The sequence below is a fragment of the Haemaphysalis longicornis genome, unplaced genomic scaffold (assembly GCF_048455015.1).
Source record: "Haemaphysalis longicornis isolate Haplotype H1 unplaced genomic scaffold, Haemaphysalis longicornis Haplotype H1 scaffold_8, whole genome shotgun sequence".
Taxonomy (NCBI): Eukaryota; Metazoa; Arthropoda; class Arachnida; order Ixodida; family Ixodidae; genus Haemaphysalis; species Haemaphysalis longicornis.
The window spans coordinates 154,022,888-154,042,841 of NW_027526445.1; the positions used below are offsets into that span (position 1 = coordinate 154,022,888).

A 19,954-nucleotide genomic window follows, 5' to 3' on the forward strand; every position below is an offset into this window, starting at 1 on the left:
GTTCGGAGTACATTTCTCTAATTCATTTAATTGGAACATTCACGTAAACTATGCGATAAATAAGCTATCTTCCGTTGTGGGCGCGTTATCAAAACTGAGATTCATAATAACAACTGCAGTAAAAATACTCATCTACCACTCTCTTTTTCTGTTTCATCTAAATTATTGGCAACTTGTCTGGGGCTTGAAAACCCAAACAAATCAACAAAAAATATTTATTTTTCAAAAGAGAGCGTTGAGAGCAATTTTCAGTATTCAAATAGACCAATCCATGGAATCCGCCATGAATACCTCAAATAAACTCAGTGTTCTAACTCTATACGAAATCTGTTTATTCACGGCCTATAGAAAAGCGTCCCGTTCCCACCAGCAAAACAGTTTTCTTCAATTAGCAAACCTTACCGAGCGAAATCTACCTTATCCTACACGACAACCTGGTAAATAGATTGTAATGTGCCCCAGAACAAATTATGGCTTAGAGATGTTGTCTTTTATTCGACCCTCATTGCTAAACCGGTTGTGTAAACATAACATGGATACCATGTAACGCAATCTACAAGATATTATTAGTTTGCTGCGAAGTTGACTACAGACTCAATAACATTTTTTTTGGTTGTGCAGTAATGCGGCCCCTTTTTGTCTCTTGTTGATTTTTTTGTCTCGTTTACTTGCTGTCTCAAGGGCTGACCACCTTGCCTTTGCTTTGTGCCTGACGGGGCCAAGGGCTAGTCAAGCTGTCTAGTACAGCTTTTTTCCTTAGCCCCGCCACTTTATACGAAAATATCTGTATATATAGATGAATATAAGTGGAAATAAGTCAAGTCAAGTCAAGTGAAGTCAAGTTTATTCGACATCGAAATACAGATATTACTACGGGCCATAATTCAGATGTCAGGAGCGCGGACAAAAAGCCAACAGAAGCGGCTTGACAGGGTCCGTGCACGCTAATGTATTTATAAAACAATTGTGTATACTTATGCAAACAAAAATACATACATAACTCAATGTAGTAAAAACATAATTCACATTCCTTGGCAGCAATATAATAAATCCAAACTTAATAAAGAATTTATTAATTCATTCATTCATTCACTTTCGGTTTGCTTGTATTTGTTACATGTCACCGGGAGATAATCTCTTAAAGATTTCATTTTACAATTTGTACGGGAATGCGGTACCGTCCATACGTCAGAGTTTCTATCGCGTGCATCTCTTCGTTTGTGCTCAAACATTCAGGAGATTTTACAAAATTTACTACAGCAACAGAACAGAAATAAAGTGCTCAGCAACCGGAATTCATACACTTGGCCAACCCGAGCAATGTTGTAGGTTAAAAAGGCATTTTTTGTGGTAGTAATGCGTTCAAAATTACAATGCGCCGTATCTATCGTTTTTGGCTTACTACAAGCCTATTGGTGTTCGTATCGTGCTCATTTGTTCAGCTATAACGCTTAGAGCGGAACAAATTGTACCGAGCAACCCTATTTTAGCCATAGTGGTCGTTTCATTCACGAGGAGCAAACGTTACCGGGCCAAGGCAGTGCAGCCTCCTCTACTACCATCGAAGAAATTTGGTTTCAGGTTTCTTTTCGGAAGGGCCACGTGACCATACCTCGCAGAGTTGGCGCGGCTCACTCAACCTCACTCAAAAATTTATTTTCGAATCACTACTCACTCAAACTCAGACTAATTGCTGAGCAGCACATCTGCGCTCACTCAAACTCAAACTCACTGTAAGCGCAAAACTCTGAACTCACTCGGACTCAAAACTGAAAATGTACTAAAAACTCAAAATGTACTAAAACTGAAAATGTACTCAAAACTCAAAATGAACTCAAAACTCAAAATGAACTCAGAACTCAAAATGGACTGAAAACTGAAAATGGACTCAGAACTCAATATGTACTCAAACTCAAAATGGACTCGGAACTCCCTCGGTCTCAGGCGTACTCAAACTGAGTCGGTCTTAAACTCACTCAAGCTCAAACTCACCATGCCACACTAGCCTCGCGCTCACTCAAACTCAAACTCATGCTTGAGTTTAAGTCCAAACAAGTCTGAGTCGGTGGACTCATGAGGGAGTCCACCGACCTCTGCACGTGACACAGGCTTCCTCCAATTGTCTCCCGAGCAGGATGACGCCGGTTTCTAGAAGGTTTACACAAGTTTTTACTCCAGCTGTAATGAAATCTCTTGGAGCCGAAGGAGTACGCAGAAAAAGGGACAACACGTTTTAAAGCAGTTGTGGTCGAGCTGGAGAGAGTGGGGGATGGCCGCGAAAGGGGGGAACGTCATGCTGAGAAAAGCGCTTCGGTATGAGTGCTCTGCCATTCCAATGGGTTCTTTGTGGCAAGAAATGACCAAATATTGTAATCTTTCTCGCACTCACAAAAGTTAGAGCAACCATACCGAAAAAAAAATAGCAGTGGCTCATCTCGACTACGCCAGGATATACGTAGCGTGAGCTAAGGTTCAGCAATTCAATCCAGTCCCGCCCAATCCAATCCAGTCCGGTCCGGTTTGGCCCAGTCCAGTCACTGCTTCTCGCGCATGCGCAGCACGGCTCTCCAGGAGCCACGCGAAGGGGCTATCAAGCGGCTCCGGCGCAGCGTCAGACTTGGCTACTGCGCAATGGAGCACAGCTGGGTCTGCCGCGGCTATGACGTCACTCCTGGAATGCGCAGACCGGCGAATGTGCAGACCCAATTCTCTACACACCCGTACTCCAATTGGATTTTATTTCCAATCCAATCTGATACACTTTAATGTAATCCAAATCCAATCCAAATCCAATTTAGTCCTCCTCGCGCTTGCGCAGCACGGCCCTTCAAGGTCCACGCGAAACTGCTCAACCTCGGCCAGTGTAGCTTACGCTACAAAAGATACGTACGGTACTACAAAACTGTGCCACACTTATACTAAACGAATGACCGGGGGGAGGGGGTGTATACTGTTCCCATTTTTCGGGATGAGAGCGATTTTTTTATGTGTGTCTGAGACGCCAGGTTTCCGACAAGCATTCCGGGATATGTGGATGAGAAGCGTCATCCAACGCTACTCTCAACGCTGCATTTCAAACTGGAACGAATTGTGGATAAGGTCTTCTTGCTACATTTTATACGACAGGAAAAACTTGAAAGAAACTGTGGTTGATTCGTCTGTCATAGGAATCGGTAAAACACGAAAGTGAAATGTGCAGCGAAATCTGCAGCTGATCATGATTGGCGGGTCGGCGCCTGTCTTGTGCGTGTGCTTGGCGAGCGACGTCCTGCTGGCGGGTCGCTTCGGCAAAGGTGTACTGGCGTTATTTCCGTGACGGATATGACGTCAGTCAAATCTTGGTGTATGCCGGCATAAAACACTTTTGTGTTAAAATTTAAAACCCGGAAACGAACAACCCGAAGTATAACGTACTCTTTAGTACTAAAGGTCGCTTCCCCGCAAGAAGATCATGTGTGCAGGGGGGCAATCTTTACAGGCCGCTTGCTTCGTTGTACTAGCGTCACTTCCGTGATGGATGTGACGTCAGCGAAATTTTGTGAATCGGGGAATAAAACACCTTCGTGTTAAAAAAGTACCTCAAAAGAAGCTAGTCATACACAGTGCTGTCTTCTTCCTTTCTTCTCTGATGGCTGCTCTGTGAAGCCGATACTCTGCAGCTTCCTAAAGGCGCCCGGCATAACTAAGCTGATCTGAGCCGCCATCTTGTTTCTTTTATCGCTGCGACCATTTCTTGAAGATGAGTCGCAACGTCTCGTTATCAAAACCTGATCATTCTTTGTGCTATGTACAAGGTCTCCGCCGTTTATGTAAAACTCATCACAACATCGCAAGCAAAATTTATCACGTAAGTTTCCCCGCTATTTTTTTTTCAATCCAACCGTACGTCACTGCAATAGATTCCTTCAACCTGAACTTTCCCACACCACCCGGCACTCCCTTCGCTGTCTCCAGACTCTAACTAGTACTTTGCACCAAGTCCCATTTGTAGGAGTCTTTCGCTCGGGTAGCTCCATCAGCAACGCATGGCCATCCCCGCTCCCCTTTGCCGTAATTTGAGATGTCTCCTAAATTTGGTTTTAACTTAGTCCTGGTTATGCTGGTTTGTGATCACCAGGAGATGCTTGTTCATCCGTCCTTGGAATGCTCTTTGCGCTGGAAAGCGCTTACAAAGCCCCTCCCCCCTCCCTATGCCACCCCCCCCCCCAAAAAAAAAAAAAAATTGCCTCCACCTCCCCGAAGGGAATCGTGAGGAAGTGCGAATGCATTTCTTGCGCCGAGAGTACACGGCGTAGTAATTCTGACATCGCCTTGAGAGGCGCCCAGCCAGCGAACGGTCTAAACTGGAGCAGAGCGAGCAGGAGACTGTAGCGAGAGAGCGCGCGCGAGCCGACCCACGGAGGTCTGGCGGTTTATCGCTGCATATAAAGGGGGGTACGCCGCGCTGAGCGCGCCGAGCCAGGTGGCTGAGAGAGAAGGCGGGCGCGAGAGAGAGAGGGGTGCGCGCGCAGCTGCAGCCAGCGAGGAGAGAGGAGGAGCGAGCGAAGGGGGAGGGGGACGCGCGCAGCGGCGCACGGCAGCTGCCGGGAGAGGAGGTGGTGCGTGACGTCACGGCGCGGGTGAGGAGAGGGATGCGCGCGCCGCACACCGCCGCGCCGCGAGGGAGCGGTGAGGGCGTGGCGTCACGTGGTGAGTGACGTCACTGCGCCGTTGCTACCGACGCTCCTCTCCGCTCTGCGCCGTTGCTAGGGAGAGCAGGACTGCGGACGCCGCCGCCGCCGGCGGTGGATGGTTTGGGGTCGCTTATAAAGTGCATCGCACTTAAAAAAATAAAAATATTGGCTGGCGATTACGATGCTCTCTAATGCGATATTTGGGCGCAGCAGGAGCAGTGCGCTGAGGCAGCACTCCCTCCTCGTTTCTCTTGACGGCCGCGATGATGAGCCTCTGCGTCGGCGGCGCGAAGTGCATCTCAGTAAGGGACCGCGAACTGCGTCTTAAGCGAACGCACATCACAGTCACGTGCACGCCTCCCTCACGTTTTCGCCAAGTGTCATGCCATCATACTCCTCGTGCGGGCACAGCATACTGCTCACTCCCCTCCCCCACCGCACACTTTCGGAGGGGGCTGGCTCGCGCCGCCACGGCAAACCGCCCTCCCCTCTCCCCTTAGCGACTCTCCTCCTTTGCTTTCGTTCATCGTTCGCTTTTTAGATGAGACGCTGAGAGCATCTCTTGTCAGCGGCCCTGTCCTTCCTGCGTGCGTCCGTTGTTGTCCGCAGCCTTTCCGCTCTCCCCCTCTCCTCTCCCCTAGCGAACACTCTCTCGCGAGGGGCATTGGATTGGATTCGATTAAATTGGCTTGGCTTGGCTTGGATTGGATTGGATTGGATTGGATTAAAGTGGATTGTGTTGGATTGTGTTGCGTCATAGCCGCGGCAGACGCACTGGCGCCGGCGCGTGCCCAGGTGAGAGCGAACACACTCTCTCAACATCTGCGGGTGTGCGGCCCAGCGCGCGCTCTCACTACGCCGGTGGGCGGCGCTGCGCGCGGTGCTGCGCATGTGCAGTACTCTCTCTCTCCGCGGTCTCCTCTCCTTCGGGCGCGCTGCGCATATAACCCGCGTGCCGCTGTGCGGCGGCCTTTCGGTCGTCGGTTGCTCTCCGCTTGCGCCTGAATCCCCCCCTCAGCGTCGCATCACACCAGGGTTCCCGCGAGGGGAGGTGGGCGTAATTTTTTTCTTCACTCATGGGTACAGCCATCGGTCGCTCGGTCACGACGACGGTGACGCGGCTAAGCCCACGAACGGGCGACAAATGGCTGTGCTTTAAAAAATCTACACGAGTCATATAGCCCCCGAAGCTGTGAAAGGGACTGCTAACCACGGAGATTTCGGTAACCGGCGCAGCCTGGTGATCCGGGATTTTCGAGCTACAGCTGGCCATGCGCTCCTAAACTGGCGGACTAAGGACCGCTAAGGACGACCTAGGGACTAGGGACACTACCCATTCCGAATAACCGAAGGCCATCCCAGCACCTTTAAGGCTTGGAAGGAAACGAGAGCGTTGAGTCGCTTGCGAGAAGTCTTACGAACCGCAGCGACGAGGACCACTCCTACGCCTTTCCACCATACGAATCCTACGGAGAACGTCTTTAAAGAAAAAGACTTGAAAGGAGAACGCTACCCGCTCCTCACATGGCACTAAATGCCCACAATGCACAATCACTGAGAAGAATACAATTTAACGCATTCCCACACAAATCAAGGCTGGCGTTTATGTTGCCAGACAGATTTAGTGAGGACCAGTATCCATGCAATGAAAAAGCCACCCTTTTCCACACCTTATGGAATTGCCCAGTTATATGGCAAACAGAGAATATACCTCATTCACTAGAAACGTGGGAGGCGACTCTGGCCAGAGAGGCCTTGGAAGACCAGCGCCAGCTGATCGACAGGGCCTGGGCCGGGGCACAAGCTTCTGGGGCCCTGGAAAGAGGACTCCACCCACGTTTCTCCCTTTAATCCCTTCCCCTACCTCAATAAAGTTTTACTGAACTGAACTTCCCAGTCTATGGGGAAAATAAACTTCTATTCCTCCACCTTCTCGCACCCTCCTAGAATTCCATGACCTGGACTAAAATGCCAACTTATCGGTTGACAAAGACCCCTACAATCGACTTCGCAGAAGGCAACAAAAGCCCTTCTGCGTTTTATGAAGGACACAGGTTTAGCTGAGAGACTCTAGTGCCCACGAAGGGACTAAAGTGTGTGCGCGACCCCGCTCCTATCCCCCCTTTTTCGCCTGACATCTCTTTTATCCCCTGAACACCCCTTCCCCAGTGCCGAGTAGCAATCCGGGCTCTAAGTGTGGATAACCTCTCGGCCTTTCCTTTCGCTTTTCTCCTCCTCCTCCTATCGGTTGGCATTTTAATATTAGATGCAACGCATCTCTAACTCGCCTTGTCCCGCGTCGTTGTCGCGGCGTAGTCCGCATCCCTCCCGCAGTCTCCTTGCCGCGGAAGCTGCGCGCTCCGCCACTCTCACCGCAGCGCCATCTGTTCGTCAGCGCGGTCAGCGCGCAGCTTGCGCTCGGCTACGCTCGCTCCCGTCGCCGTGCCATCTGTGCGTTAGCGCGCAGCTTACGCTCGGTTAAAAATTTGCACCATCTTCCCGCGAGGGGAACCATGGGGTAGATGCGACGCATCGGGGGTGAACATGCTGCGTAAATAGGATACACAACAACAGCAATCCACACGCTGACATCGCTAACATAACGGAAACGCAACGGCAACCCCCGGTGCGTCGCATCTACCCCATGGTTCCCCTCGCGGGAAGATGGTGCAAATTTTTACCTGCGGCCGCACTAAGCTTTATTTCGCAGCTATTTTTCAATTCCGAAATATGCTTCGCTTCTAGCTTTTGACATTATTTTACTGTTCTAGACCTTCTTAATGCGCATCCGCTGTTTATTTTCCCTTCTTTTATTTCGTCTTTCCCTCATCTTTTTCTTCGCGCCTCGCGGTTTTTGTTGTGCAATGGAGTACAAGTTTAATAAGTATCAAGTGCTTACAAGCTTCGGATCAGCACATGCGCCGATCATCTCTTGGGAGAAGGTGTACAGTCCGTAGCAGCCTATTGTCACCACGACGTCTTTCTTTGACACACCGTCCATCTGAAACAGAAGGTAAAAATCGTAAGCCAAGAAAAAACTGCACTAGGCAGTTTTAGAGACATGTCCTGCCGGATCATGCAGTGACACTTTTTCATATTCCCCAAATCCCACCCCACCAAGATGAGCATTCACAAATATATACACATCAAAATGAGGGAAGCTCACCGTAACGCGTAAGACTTAAAGGAGTACTGACACCAATTTTCGGCGTTGATATTGTTGCACAGTTCGCTTCCTTTACTCAACAGAATACCCTGGCTGAAATATGAGCGGCCTGCGACTCGAAGAACATACTTCAATTGGATCTCATTTATCGCGCCGACGGAACAGCACGCGGAGCGGCACTCAGAAAATGGACATCAGCGCGACATCATCCCGTGGTAGCCCGAAGAAGTGACGCGGCAGCGCTCGTCGAAAACTCGTGACGTCACTTTACGCGCGCGGCCCCGCGAGCGGCGAGCGGGCTCCAGCGCATTGACAAACGGGTGCACGCAGCCAGAGCTACAGGCATAACCACGGCCCAGAAAGGCGCTGTTGGCGAAAAAATTACACCATCTTCCCACGTGGGAACCCTCAGGGGATGCAAAGCCGTGGAGTATGTTAATTGGTTGTTGTTGGAGGAAAGACACGTGTCGTAGGGTATTAAATGTCTTCTTTATTTATCGAGTAGTGGGGAGTGTTTTGCGGCTTCTCGTTCTCGAAGCGAGGAATCCGCTGTTCGGCGCTGGCGTTTCGAAGCGTTGTCACGTTGCCGAACGCCACCTGGATCAGCTACTCGCCGCTGGCATTTCAAAGCGGCTTCTCGTTCTCTAAGCGAGGAATCCGCTGCTCGACGCTGCCGTTTACGTTCGGCGTCACGAGCTCTCCTCTGTGCAGCCTTGTCTTCGGAGGTGCTCGCGGTTCTGACAGTGTGCTGGCTGGCGCTAGTTGAAGGTGTGCCAGCCAGTTCGCTGACGGAATCCTTGGCGTCCATTTCCAGTCATCGGACGGCGCAGTACCGAAGAAGCAACTGAGCGGAGCACGGACCCGGGTTTATTTACAGAGCAGAGAGAGTGGCGAGGAGGAGCAGCCGTATGCGCGTGATTGGACAGGTGGTGGGGAGAGGGGCGGCGAGGAGTAGCGCGCGTAGCGCACCGGTGGTGTGGAGAAGATGAGCAGCGCGCGCTAGCGCACAGGTGGTGTGGAGAGGAAAGAGGAGAGGGCGGCGTTATCACAGCTGTTGTGGAGAGGAGGAGAGATGCGGACGCCGGACGACGGAATGTCGACTAAGAGATGCTTTGCATCTAAAATAAAGTACCACAGGAAAGGAAGCGATAATGTACCCCGGAATCGTAATAGGAGTCGCCATCAGGCTTTTCTTGATAGCGGTCATCGAATTTCCGCCGCAATGGGAGGCCTAGCACCTTCAGGCAGTTCAGCCATCCCGCTCCGGCAGCGGCGCTGTCGAAAAAACGCCCCCACCGGCCTTCGCGGTGTTTTGACGTCCGCACAAAGCGGTGAGGCCATGCCGGGATTCTGTCATATGCACCTTTCGGGATGAAAGCGCGGGAATTTGAAACAAACGATTTTCAGGCCTTTCAATGCAACTAACTATTGTGCGCTGAAGTATTTAAAGTATTTAAAGTGAAATTTCGGTTTCGCCAGACCATTAAGCATCGATAAGAGCAATAAAAGTGAAACATAAAATTTTCGGGTCAGTACTCCTTTAAGGGTAGCGAAACTGTGCGCAACCTTCACGACCATCAGGAAGGTTTAAGTCCACGTTTGCACCGATTTGGTTCTTCTTCGCTGCCGCAACGACCTTGTGCTCCATCACTTGCTATAAGTGCGAGCCTCTTTCATTTGTTTTTTGGAAGTGGTAATCTTTGGACATCACCTTACAGAGGCGTACGCTATGACGTGTCTTTCTCGTTCGGAACAAGTGTTGCCACGATTACGGCGAACGCTAGAGTTATTTTTGGCCAATCTTCGCCAATCTCCCTAAGTGGGTATTCTTGGCCTGACAAAAGTGCGCAGGGGACACTGAGAGGCCGTTTTGAGGCCCGCACACGCGAGCGCTCAGCATTTTCGCGGTTGTGTTAACAGCCGGGTGGTCGCCGCGAGGCGCGCGCTCACGTGCGCGCTCATAAATTTCTTGGTAGTTTTACCTGCGGAAGCGAAAAATTAAGATTTGCTAAACAGCTTCGTTGTTAAAACCTTTAGACATAAAAAAGGTCGAATGAGCCAAGATCTCTTTGATGTCCAGAGTGTGATTGCATCATGTGCTGGGATATCAAACTTGCGTACTAACTTCACTTCAGGTCATAAGCCGAATAAACTCATCTCTCTGTCAGAAATATCTCCCGTAGGAACTCGGAGATGTCCCCGTGGTCGCAGTAGACATCAAAGTGAACAGACGTCGCTATAGACGAGAGGTCAAAATGCGGCGCCGCGCATGCGTGGTACCGCTTCTATAAAAATTTACCATCCCGTCCTGAAGAAAGTTGAAAGAAGCGCGAAAGCAAAGATTTTTCGCGCAATAAGTGAAGGCTGCTACCAACGATTTAAATGTATACCGGTAGGTGATTTATGAAAGACAGGTGCACTATTGTACTCCTTCTTCGTAATCGATGCATGTGTTGTCTCATCCAGAACAGTTACTTATTCACGATTTTCAACTGGCCGTTTTAACAGAATAGAAGCCCAGTTTAACGCATGTAGAGTCGTCGTAGGGCGTAAGTGTGATGTAATTCGTTTCAGAATACTTTGGATAATACAACAGTTAGCGCCGTTCATTGTAATCAAACTCCCTCCGTAGATGGCCATGCTTCACTGCAGAACAGGTAAAGTGGGAAAGCCCGCTTACAAATACCAAGCTTACACCGATACTTTGCAAGTCGGCTTCCCCTTAAACAAGACTGCATTGCTTAGAAGAAATCTTTTCAGGAGCAATTTAAGCAGTCGTGAAAATATGAAGGCCCTGAGACCTTTTTACATTTTTTATGGTAGCTTTTTGATCGGCGAACCGGTGTATGCGGGAATTCATTCGTTTTCTAACAGGGCGCCTTCAGCTCCACTGAGAAATCTTTCGCTTTAAAAGTTGCTTTCGCGGTGGCTGTGGTCCCAGAAAAAATAAAAAAAATCCCGGGCCATCTCCACAAACGTGAAACCTGCGGAGGGGCGAAGCATATAGTGTATAAGTGTATTTTTGGTGCCGTGGCGTGTTTGTACACGGAGATCAAACCGTTGGGGGGTGGCGGTATAGAGCTTTGCTGCAAAAGTCCGGTGTCGTTGAAGCACGGAGTGTTCTAGCGCGAGGCTTAAACGAGTCGGACAACTGAGCCCCCTTCCTCTTCTCATTCTCATCCTCTCGTACAGAGGGCGCCATTGTGTCGGGCGCGCAACGTGAGCTTAACTGCGTCTTCGTCGCCTGATTGTACACTCCCGGCTACGTTCGTTGTGGACGGCTACGTTGCAGTCTACCTCGCCGGTCAGTGCTACGGTGAGGTGGGAACTGCCTTCACGGCTGACACAATTGAAAGAACTCACCGTGGCGCACTGGGAGAAAACCCAGTGTACCTCGTAACGTTGAATATATCAAGAGGCTCAGGATAGATATTTTGTGTCTCTATCGTCTCGTCATGTAAATAAACGTACCTCTTCTTTCGAACTCTCCGGCGATCCCCACAAATCATTGTTGGACGAACATGTATGCTTAGCAATGCGTAGTTCCCGCCGTCACTACATGGGGGAGCCCGAACGTACGAGGACAGAGTTACAACGTCATCACTGCGGATGAATCAGTGCACAAACACTGCGCAGAATTTCCCAGGTGGGATTCCTCTGCTGGTGCGCAAACATTAGATCTAGCTGGTCATCTCCACACATGCACCTCGAGGTACCAAATGTGTCTCTGAATACTCTTGAACTGAATTGTGTTCATTTGGGTCATTAAGGCGACCCAAATGCGTCTCGATTTGCGTATGTGCACCAGATTTTTTTCTCCGTATATGATTCATTTGCGCCATTAAGAGAACCCAAATGGATCTCGATTGTTCTCTTTAACTAATGTGCATCAGGCTTTTTTCTTCGTCTATTGCCCCCTCCCTACTGGCGCAGCGCCTCTTCCTCCTCTTGCGCCGTTGCTGATCGCCGAAGCCACAAGTATACAAACACACAAATACCGGGAGCCGAGCCTCGAACTGAATATCAGACGTCACAGCCGTAACTGAATCAATATTCATTACCCTACATCACATTATCATGTCATGATCAACCGTTTAAGTGGCCCCCAAGGGTCCATGGTCAATGACTTCAATGTTCCATGGTCAATGATTCCACGGTCATTGACTTGGGCCCCCAAGGGTCAAGGCCAATCAGAAGCCGCTGCGCTCTTTCTTCGTGATTATCGGTGAAAACGAGATGAAGGCGCTATTTAGTTGCACCGAAAGCCTCTTGGCGATGGGCTGATAAAGGCCTCAGAGAGCACCCGAAGTATCTTTCTTGGAGGTACCACAGGGACCTCTATTGCAGGTAGCAACACGAATGTCTCTAAGTACACGGTCTTATACATGAAGAAAACCGGACAAGACAGGCACATTTTTTTTTCTCTTGCAACGCGCGCCAAATGGATAAGTTATCTTATCACTGAACTACACATGCTATTTCTGAAATAATCGGGCATGGTGGATTACTATTATCTTTATTTAGTAATGTACGGTATTGAATTCAAGAAAACCTTTCGAGTTTCGTTCATCAAGTTTTGTTCATCTAGTGCCTGGACTCCCTATCCCCGATTTTCAAACAAAAAACGGGTCAGGCCGCCGGGGTTGCACCAGTTTTCATGATTGTTCTATTCTTTCAATTAACTTCCTGAACAGGCTAGAACACCCTGTCGCTGATAACCAGGTCGCATGTACAATTGCGGATGGTTGCGGGAACCATTCTTTCAAGACAAGGCATGTCATGCCACGAATTCCAAAATTTAACCCCAACTAAGGATCCATTATGACATCCGCCTATGCGCACAGGGAAAGCAAACCGTACACGTTATATCCCTTCGGTAACTCTAACGCTACCCTGGAACCGCCTGCTTTGATAGACAACTGTGGAAGTCACTCACCGTTGTGGTAATGTTGGAGCGCAAAATTTTGGCATCACTCTTGTTCAACCAGCGCTGTTCAAACGCATTGCAAGATTCGTTGTTTTGGGGACCTGCAAGAAAAGTTCACATATGATGATGCTGAAAAGCTGCCACCAAAGCCGGCTCATTCAACAGACAGACAGACAGACAGACAGACAGACAGACAGACAGACAGACAGACAGACAGAGAGACAGACAGACACATAGACACACAGAGATTTTTGCATTTAGGTAGCCCAAGAAAGAACCGCTATTCTTTGTAAACAGCTGGCGTTGCTGCAGCGAGCATTGTTTTATATATAAAGTGTCGTTAAAGGGACCCTGCAACACTCTTTGAGCAGTGCAAGTAAACCTGCGCAACGTTTAGATTACACTGCCAGGAATACCTGAGCCAAATATTGCACGTGCACCTAAAGCGTTGAGCGCGCAAATCGCTGTGAAAGACGCGGGAAAACCAATACCGCGCTCTCTTCAGTTTTCCTCATTATGCACCCCTGGGATGGCCTAAATGACGTCATTGAGGCCATGGTTGTCCATTGGCTGTCGCTTGTCAGCTTCGCGGCTTATTTCTCGCATTTCCTGTGACGATCCGGCGTCGTCGGCGCTGTGTACCAACCTCTTCTATGTCTGAGCCTGTACACACAGTTTTGACGTTTCTTTTGTGTTTTGAGAGCGGGGGTGGAGTTTGAGTGACGAACTCAATACCCCCCTTTCAACCAGACCACTCGGAAACAAACATTTATTGCTTCAAATACGCCCTACCGACCGCGAGCTTCCGAGCAGGCAACCATGCCTGCTTTTTTGTGGCACCAAACCGGAAATAGACCCCTCCACATTTCAGAGAAAAGGAGAAAAATCCCCGCCCTGTCATATAACGAATTCCTGCGGGAGGAGGTTGCGGGGATAATAGACTTTACCGCAAGATACATTCCGAGTAGTCGATGGTAAGTGCTTCAAGGTCCGTTTAAATTTGAGCAGTACGCCGGCAATGATTTCCACCTTTTTTTGCTACAACTAACACTCTTACATCCAATCGAAAAACAAACGAAAACGCTCTTTGAAAGGGTGTAATTAACTATAAAACACCCTTTAAGAGGGTGTATTCTTGCGTTTTTGCTAGGGTATAAGGGTGTTAGTTATCGAAAGCAAAAATCGCCCTTAATAGTGCAAATCATTAAACAGCGTAAACACGGGTTTGAAGTAGCAAAGCTACGTACATATGGCGCTCTTATATTCTGTAGTAACACATGATTATTTAATAGTGTACCTACAACAACGACGAACTCTCCAGTTGCGCTAGTAATTATATATGTTTATTACACTCGTTATAGCTAACCTAACTTTCCGCCTTCACTTCGTCATGTTCGTATATTCTGTTCCGCAGACACCTTGAAGCCAGAGTGCATTATTATTTCCGTGGTCTTTCGAAAGGGGCGAAAACAAATGAATAACCAAACAGCACCTATAGCTTAAGAGCAAGTACACGATAGCGTGTACTTATGATTCCCACTCGAGAAGCAAAGTGGCCTTATATAGTTGATCTCCAGGACTCCCCAACTTGAAAAGTCTTCTGTTTTTCAGATCCATGTTAGGCCGCACGTCCGCCGTGATACAGGTAACGGCCACATGGAGGCGCCAACATGACAGGGGACAAAGAGCGACGGGCACACGCGCCGAGAAGAATAACGTCTTGTAAAAAATTGCCCGCATTTCCCCGAGGGGAAGAATGTGAAAGTGCGAAAGCACGAGTTGAATTTGCGCGGTTCGGTAATGTTCGCGAAAGAGAGATCACACACACACACAACTACAAAGAAAGAAAGATGCATTTATTCACATACACCTATTTGTGTTGTCGTTGTACTTGATTGCTAGAGCGGATCTCAGCTTTGAAATTTCGTGTCAGTACTCCCTTAAGCAGGTGCATTAGCCCTTTTCACGCCCGATTCTTGGCCAATCCCCCACGTGGGTATGTTCCATGTCAGCGGCCAGGCAGCGCGCGCCCATCTCCCCCCGTTGCCAAGGAAGACGAGGAGATTCCTGGCCAATCCCCCACGTGGGTATGTGCCATGTCAGCGGCCAGGCTGCGCGCGCCCATCTCCACGTGCGCGGACATCGCCGGTGGACGCAGGTTCAGGGTCGCTTAAGAAGTGCATTGCACTTAAAATGGGCAGCGTGTCTGTTTGCTTCGGGGCAAACTTCGTCGAGAGAGAGAGAGAATCAACTTTTACTGAGCCCTTTAAAAAGGTGTGTGCGCGCAGGCACCAGATGGGGTGGTTCCCTAGTCACGGGACCCATATGTGTCCAGCAGCTCCTGGCCCCTGGCCACCAGTCCGTACTGAGTAGCGAGGTCGGGGCTGGACAGCAAGGTCTCCCATCGCTCGAGGGGGTTGGGGATAGGGGTGGGGGGAAGGGAAGCTGGGGGGGTCTTGAGTTTCGTGCACTCCCCTATGATGTGCGCGAGAGTGCCTCTCAAGACGGGAGTCTTCTGACGAGTCAGAAGACGGCTTTTTAGGGGCGAAGCACCTTAAGACCTTGTTTTGTCCGTGGCTTGTCCCTTGGCCTCCGTGTACACAGTGTTGCGCATGCGCGAGGAGAATTGGATTGGATTGGATTGGATTGGATTGAATTAGATTCGATTTAGTTCGATTCGATTAGATTTGAATTGGATTGGATTGAAATGAATTGGATTGGATTGGACTGGATTAAATTTAATTGTATCGGATTTGATTGGATTGGAACTGTATATACTGCACACACGCGTTGTCACTCATTTACATGCGCGAGTGGGCAATGCCACGGAGGATTTGCGGTAAGAACGATCCCCAGTGCTTCGCCCACTCCTGATGACTCACTTCGTGGTTGTAGCGTAAGCTACACTGGCCGAGGTTGAGCAGTTTCGCGTGGGCCTTGAAGGGCCGTTCTGCGCAAGCGCTAGGAGCATTGGATTGATTTGTATCGGATCGGATCAGATTAGATTGGCTTGGATTGGCTTGCATTGGTTTGGATTGGATTGGATTAGCTTGGATTGGATTAAATTGGATTGTGTTGGATTAAAATCCAATCCATTTGGAGTACGGGTGTGTAGGGAATTGGGTCTGCGCATTCCAGAGGAGTGACGTCATAGCCACGGCAGACGCACTGGCGCCGGCGCGTGCCTAGCTGTGCGCCTCCGTTGCGCAGTAGCGAAGTCTGATGCTGCCCAGGAGCCGCTTGATAGCCGTTTCGCGTGGCTCCTGGTGAGCCGTGCTGCGCATGCGCGAGGAGCAGTGACTGGACTGGACTGGACTGAACTGGACTGGACCGCACTGGATTGCACTGGATTGGATTGGATTGGATTGGAAATTGTTTTAGCAGCAGTAAGCATGATAATGAGCTAATCCTAGACAACCAGAAAACCTAAGAATAACCAGCTGAACATTTCTTAGCTTACGCTACGTATATCCTGGCATATCCGAGCTAAGCCACTGCTAATTATTTTTCACTCTTTTCTTCCACCTCTCTCGTTCTCCCCCTCCCCTTTCGCTCTCTTCGTGGTGAATACGGTAGAGTTTTGCTGAAAGGCTTGTTTAGGAACTAATTGGTACATGCTTGAATTCAAATTTAGCATATGCTGCATACTAGGACGAGGAACAGGGGCAGTGGAAAGAGGTAAACGATACGTTGGAGCGCTCCAACGTTTACTTTGCCTTTTTCCGCTGTCCCTCCAACGTATGGTTTGTCTTTTTATACTGTTTCTGTTTCTCGTCGAAGTATGCAGCGCACGCTAAATTTGAATCCAATTAAGGTTTGTCCAATTGAATTCTCTTTCTCGCCTTCGCGCGCCAGATATTTGGACCTTGTGTTCTGTTGTTTCTGGAATAGCTCAAGCCACATCCTTTTTTTTTTATTTTAGTGTTTCTTATGTCTCCTATCTCTGCGACGCCATTCGAGCTTAGTTTGATAACAGCGCTAGGACAGGACACAGAGAAGGCGACACGAGACAGCGCCCAGTCTCGTGTCGCCTTCTCTGTGTCCTGTCCTAGCGCTGTTATCAAACTAAGTATGTACCAACAAGCCCGAATCGACACAGTTTTTCAGTTCATGCCATTCCAGCGTTGTTTTTATTTTCTATGGTAAAAACAAATCCAACGTCTTTTTGTTTCTAAAAGAACGCTAGTATTCTCGTTTACGTACTTATGTTTCGCTTGAACATATGCTTGAGGCTTCCTCTGAGCTGGTATAGTGGGCCTCCTCGATTATCAGTACCGGGTCGTCCGCGGACTGCCCGTGGCGCGATCGGGTGCTCGATCTTTCCCATTTGTTCCTATGGGACTTCCGGTCCGAGGGCAGTCCTCGGACTGCCCGCGGACCGTCCAGGTCTGGTAAAACGAGGAGGCCCAATGTAGACATGTATGAGCCATTGCAGTCGGTTTGTAATTTCAAATAGTATTGTTTATGTACACTTTAATTCAAGCCCTTTTCAGCTGTTTTTCACCCGGCAAATGATCCTTGTGACAGACAGGCAGACAGCCATATAAAAAGTTTCGTATTTACCTAACTGCAGGTCAAAAAACATGGAGTAGCGTAACTGAGGACACATTCGTGAACTCTTCTTGGAAGCTTTCACCCAAAATCATCTGCGTCCAAAGCATGCAGTGCATTTGGCTCAGAAATTTCCAGGTGTTGTTCTGCTATATATTTGCGTCTGTGCCGCACAACCACATTTACATCAAAACTATGGCTTTGTTTGTAGGTATCATTTGCTACTGCCAACCGACTAGTCCTACCGACACTACACTTCAGAGCAAGCAGTTCATGTGTGGGCGATTATACGAATACATCAAGAAAACTGTTAACGAAAGAAAATGGTTGCGGCCAAGCACAGCTATGCCAGGATATGCGAAGCGAAGCTTGGCGTTGCCTGTTTAAGTCTTGGTTTCAGTTGGTTAACAGCTTAGGGCGTTTTCCGAGCCGAACGGCTCGCTCTTCCTCAATCTCCGGCGCCATTTTGACGCGCCCCGCATTCCCCCAGTGAGGCCGCGCTCGCCGGGTGATATTCGATGGATGGTCAGACGCCGCTTTCCGCTTTCGGCTCAAAGCCTCCCGATTCCCACGCAATTCTCAGAGAAGAGAGAAGAGAAGACGGCCTGTAACCGCTCTCATCCATGGCAGAGTTGCCATGCAAGCGGCGAGTCGCGTGGCCAAGCGGCGACCCAGCTCCAGAGAGCGCATGCTCCAAGCCGGCAGTGCCGGATGGCGAACGCGCTGTCCTAGCAAGTCACGTGATGCGTTGGCAAAGGTACGGCGCAGCTCCGGTCAAACGAAGGTCAAATCCTCCGCGATGGGGAAACGGCTCGACAAAATTAGTAACGCGTTGCTTTAAAACAAACTGCTGTTCATTATTCTGTCTTTTGTATGTAGTTGTGCTTCGGCCAGATAGAAAAAATGGCCGCGTATCTGCTCTTTTCGTTGCAAATGTCGACGGAACACGATAGTCGTCTGGAGGCGCTGTCCAGTAAATGTCTCCCTTCTCTTTCCGGCTCACCTCTCATGCTGTTCCTCTCCCGTCTTGTTCTCCCCAACACGCTGAAGGTTTGCTCAAGTCAATTTAAAGTTACCGCGTTCCCCTGCTCGAAGTCGGGTGCCTCGATGCCTGCGCTGCCCTACGGCGGAGACGCGCGTGAATCGAGGCACCCTACCACAACGTTTGTAGAACCACGTTGCCATTCTCCACGAGAGTTACAAGCGGAACGTAGAAACTACCTAGTGGAACCTTTCGTTGCTGTTGCCGTATGATTTCTTAAATGCTGCCAGGAGCGCGGGAAACAGCAGGCGAGGGTTTTCGGTTGTTGATGTAGTATTTCATTTGCTATATAAAAAACAAGCACCAATGAACTTTTCTATAAAGGAATACTGCAAATACCAAGTATATATTGATTTTCGTATTTCATTTGCTATCGTAAAAGCCAAGCATTAACGAATTTTTCAATAAAGGAACGCTGCAAACATAACTTATGTCTTGATTTTCTGCCTCACATTTGCGTAGTGTTTTGTTCTTGTTCAACAATGTTGACAAGTACAAAGATCGCCACCGGACTTAGACGTTTAAATTTGGCTGTGGGTATATAAGACTACTGCGCAGTTCCTGTTTCACTTTGGCTGAATGGCTGAAACGAGTACCCGACAGACAGACAGACAGACACACACAGACACACAGACGGACAGACCAAAAATTCTGCGTTTTAATAGCCCAAGAAAGGCTATCCTCTCTAAAACTTTTTCTGCAACTCACCCCGTTTTGCACCCACACTTTTTATATATGTGCGGCTAGGACCGGAGGCCGTCAATGGGGCACTTTCAAACTTCGCAGAGTAGCAACACTAATTCTACTTAACCGATTATAGCTTTCGCTAAACGATAGGCGAGAGTTACCATGACGACTATGATTTACCTTTAGTGCGTAGGCACTCTCTTGTCTCTGTTGTCTGCACCTTGTCCGTTGGCCCATCGATCTTCACCGGCTCGTCTATATGTCCGCATGTTTCGTCCCACAGCGTGATGCTCATCACGAGCAGAGCGACGGCTGAAACGAGCCCAACCGACTTCATGGCCAGCGGAGGTGTGTGCTACGCAGAACCGGTAGGCCAGGGAATGCCGGGTTGATCTACTACTCTCGCGCTTGGAGCAATACGTGTACCCGCGAGCGGCGTCAGAGCGATACGCAACACGGGATGGCACGCTGCAAGGCCCCATTCTCTGCTTGCCGTGGCGTGATAATAAATTCCAGGTGCCATTGTTCAGAGGTAATAAATTCCATGCGCATTAGATTTAGCCAAAAACGAATAAAAAATAAGATAGCCTCCATCGGTCATTAAGCGTGGTTGAAACAATGGGGATCGTGCGTTCTATGCACTTGCAGTAACCCGAGTGAAGATCATATGAGCGCATGCAAAAATACGAAAAACGTGACTCCATTTGGCTCGTAGCTCTAGTTGCGTCTTTATTCGCTTTCTGAAACAGGACGGGAAGTTTTGGAAGGAGTCAGAATGTCCTTGCTGCGTGGTTCGTGAGACGTGCGCAGCTTGGACTACCGTCTCGTTACCCTCCAGCCGGTCGTGTCCTTGGGGGGTCGCCAGGTGTTCTATGGTTTAGGTTGGGGTTCGAGAATGCAGCGAGACG

General features: G+C 49.1%; 1 protein-coding gene across 1 annotated transcript in view; it reads right to left on the reverse strand.

The window, feature by feature from the left end:
- Positions 1-19,473, reverse strand: part of LOC144149547 (uncharacterized) — a 40,942-nt gene extending 21,469 nt beyond the window's left edge. The window contains exons 1-3 of the mRNA XM_077681172.1: positions 19,227-19,473; positions 12,776-12,867; positions 7,573-7,674 (exon numbers count right to left, since the gene is read on the reverse strand). Of these exons, the coding sequence (XP_077537298.1) occupies positions 7,573-7,674; positions 12,776-12,867; positions 19,227-19,383 (351 nt within the window). The 5' untranslated portion in view covers positions 19,384-19,473. The remainder of the gene's footprint in view (positions 1-7,572; positions 7,675-12,775; positions 12,868-19,226) is intronic.
- Positions 19,474-19,954: the final 481 nt, after the last annotated feature.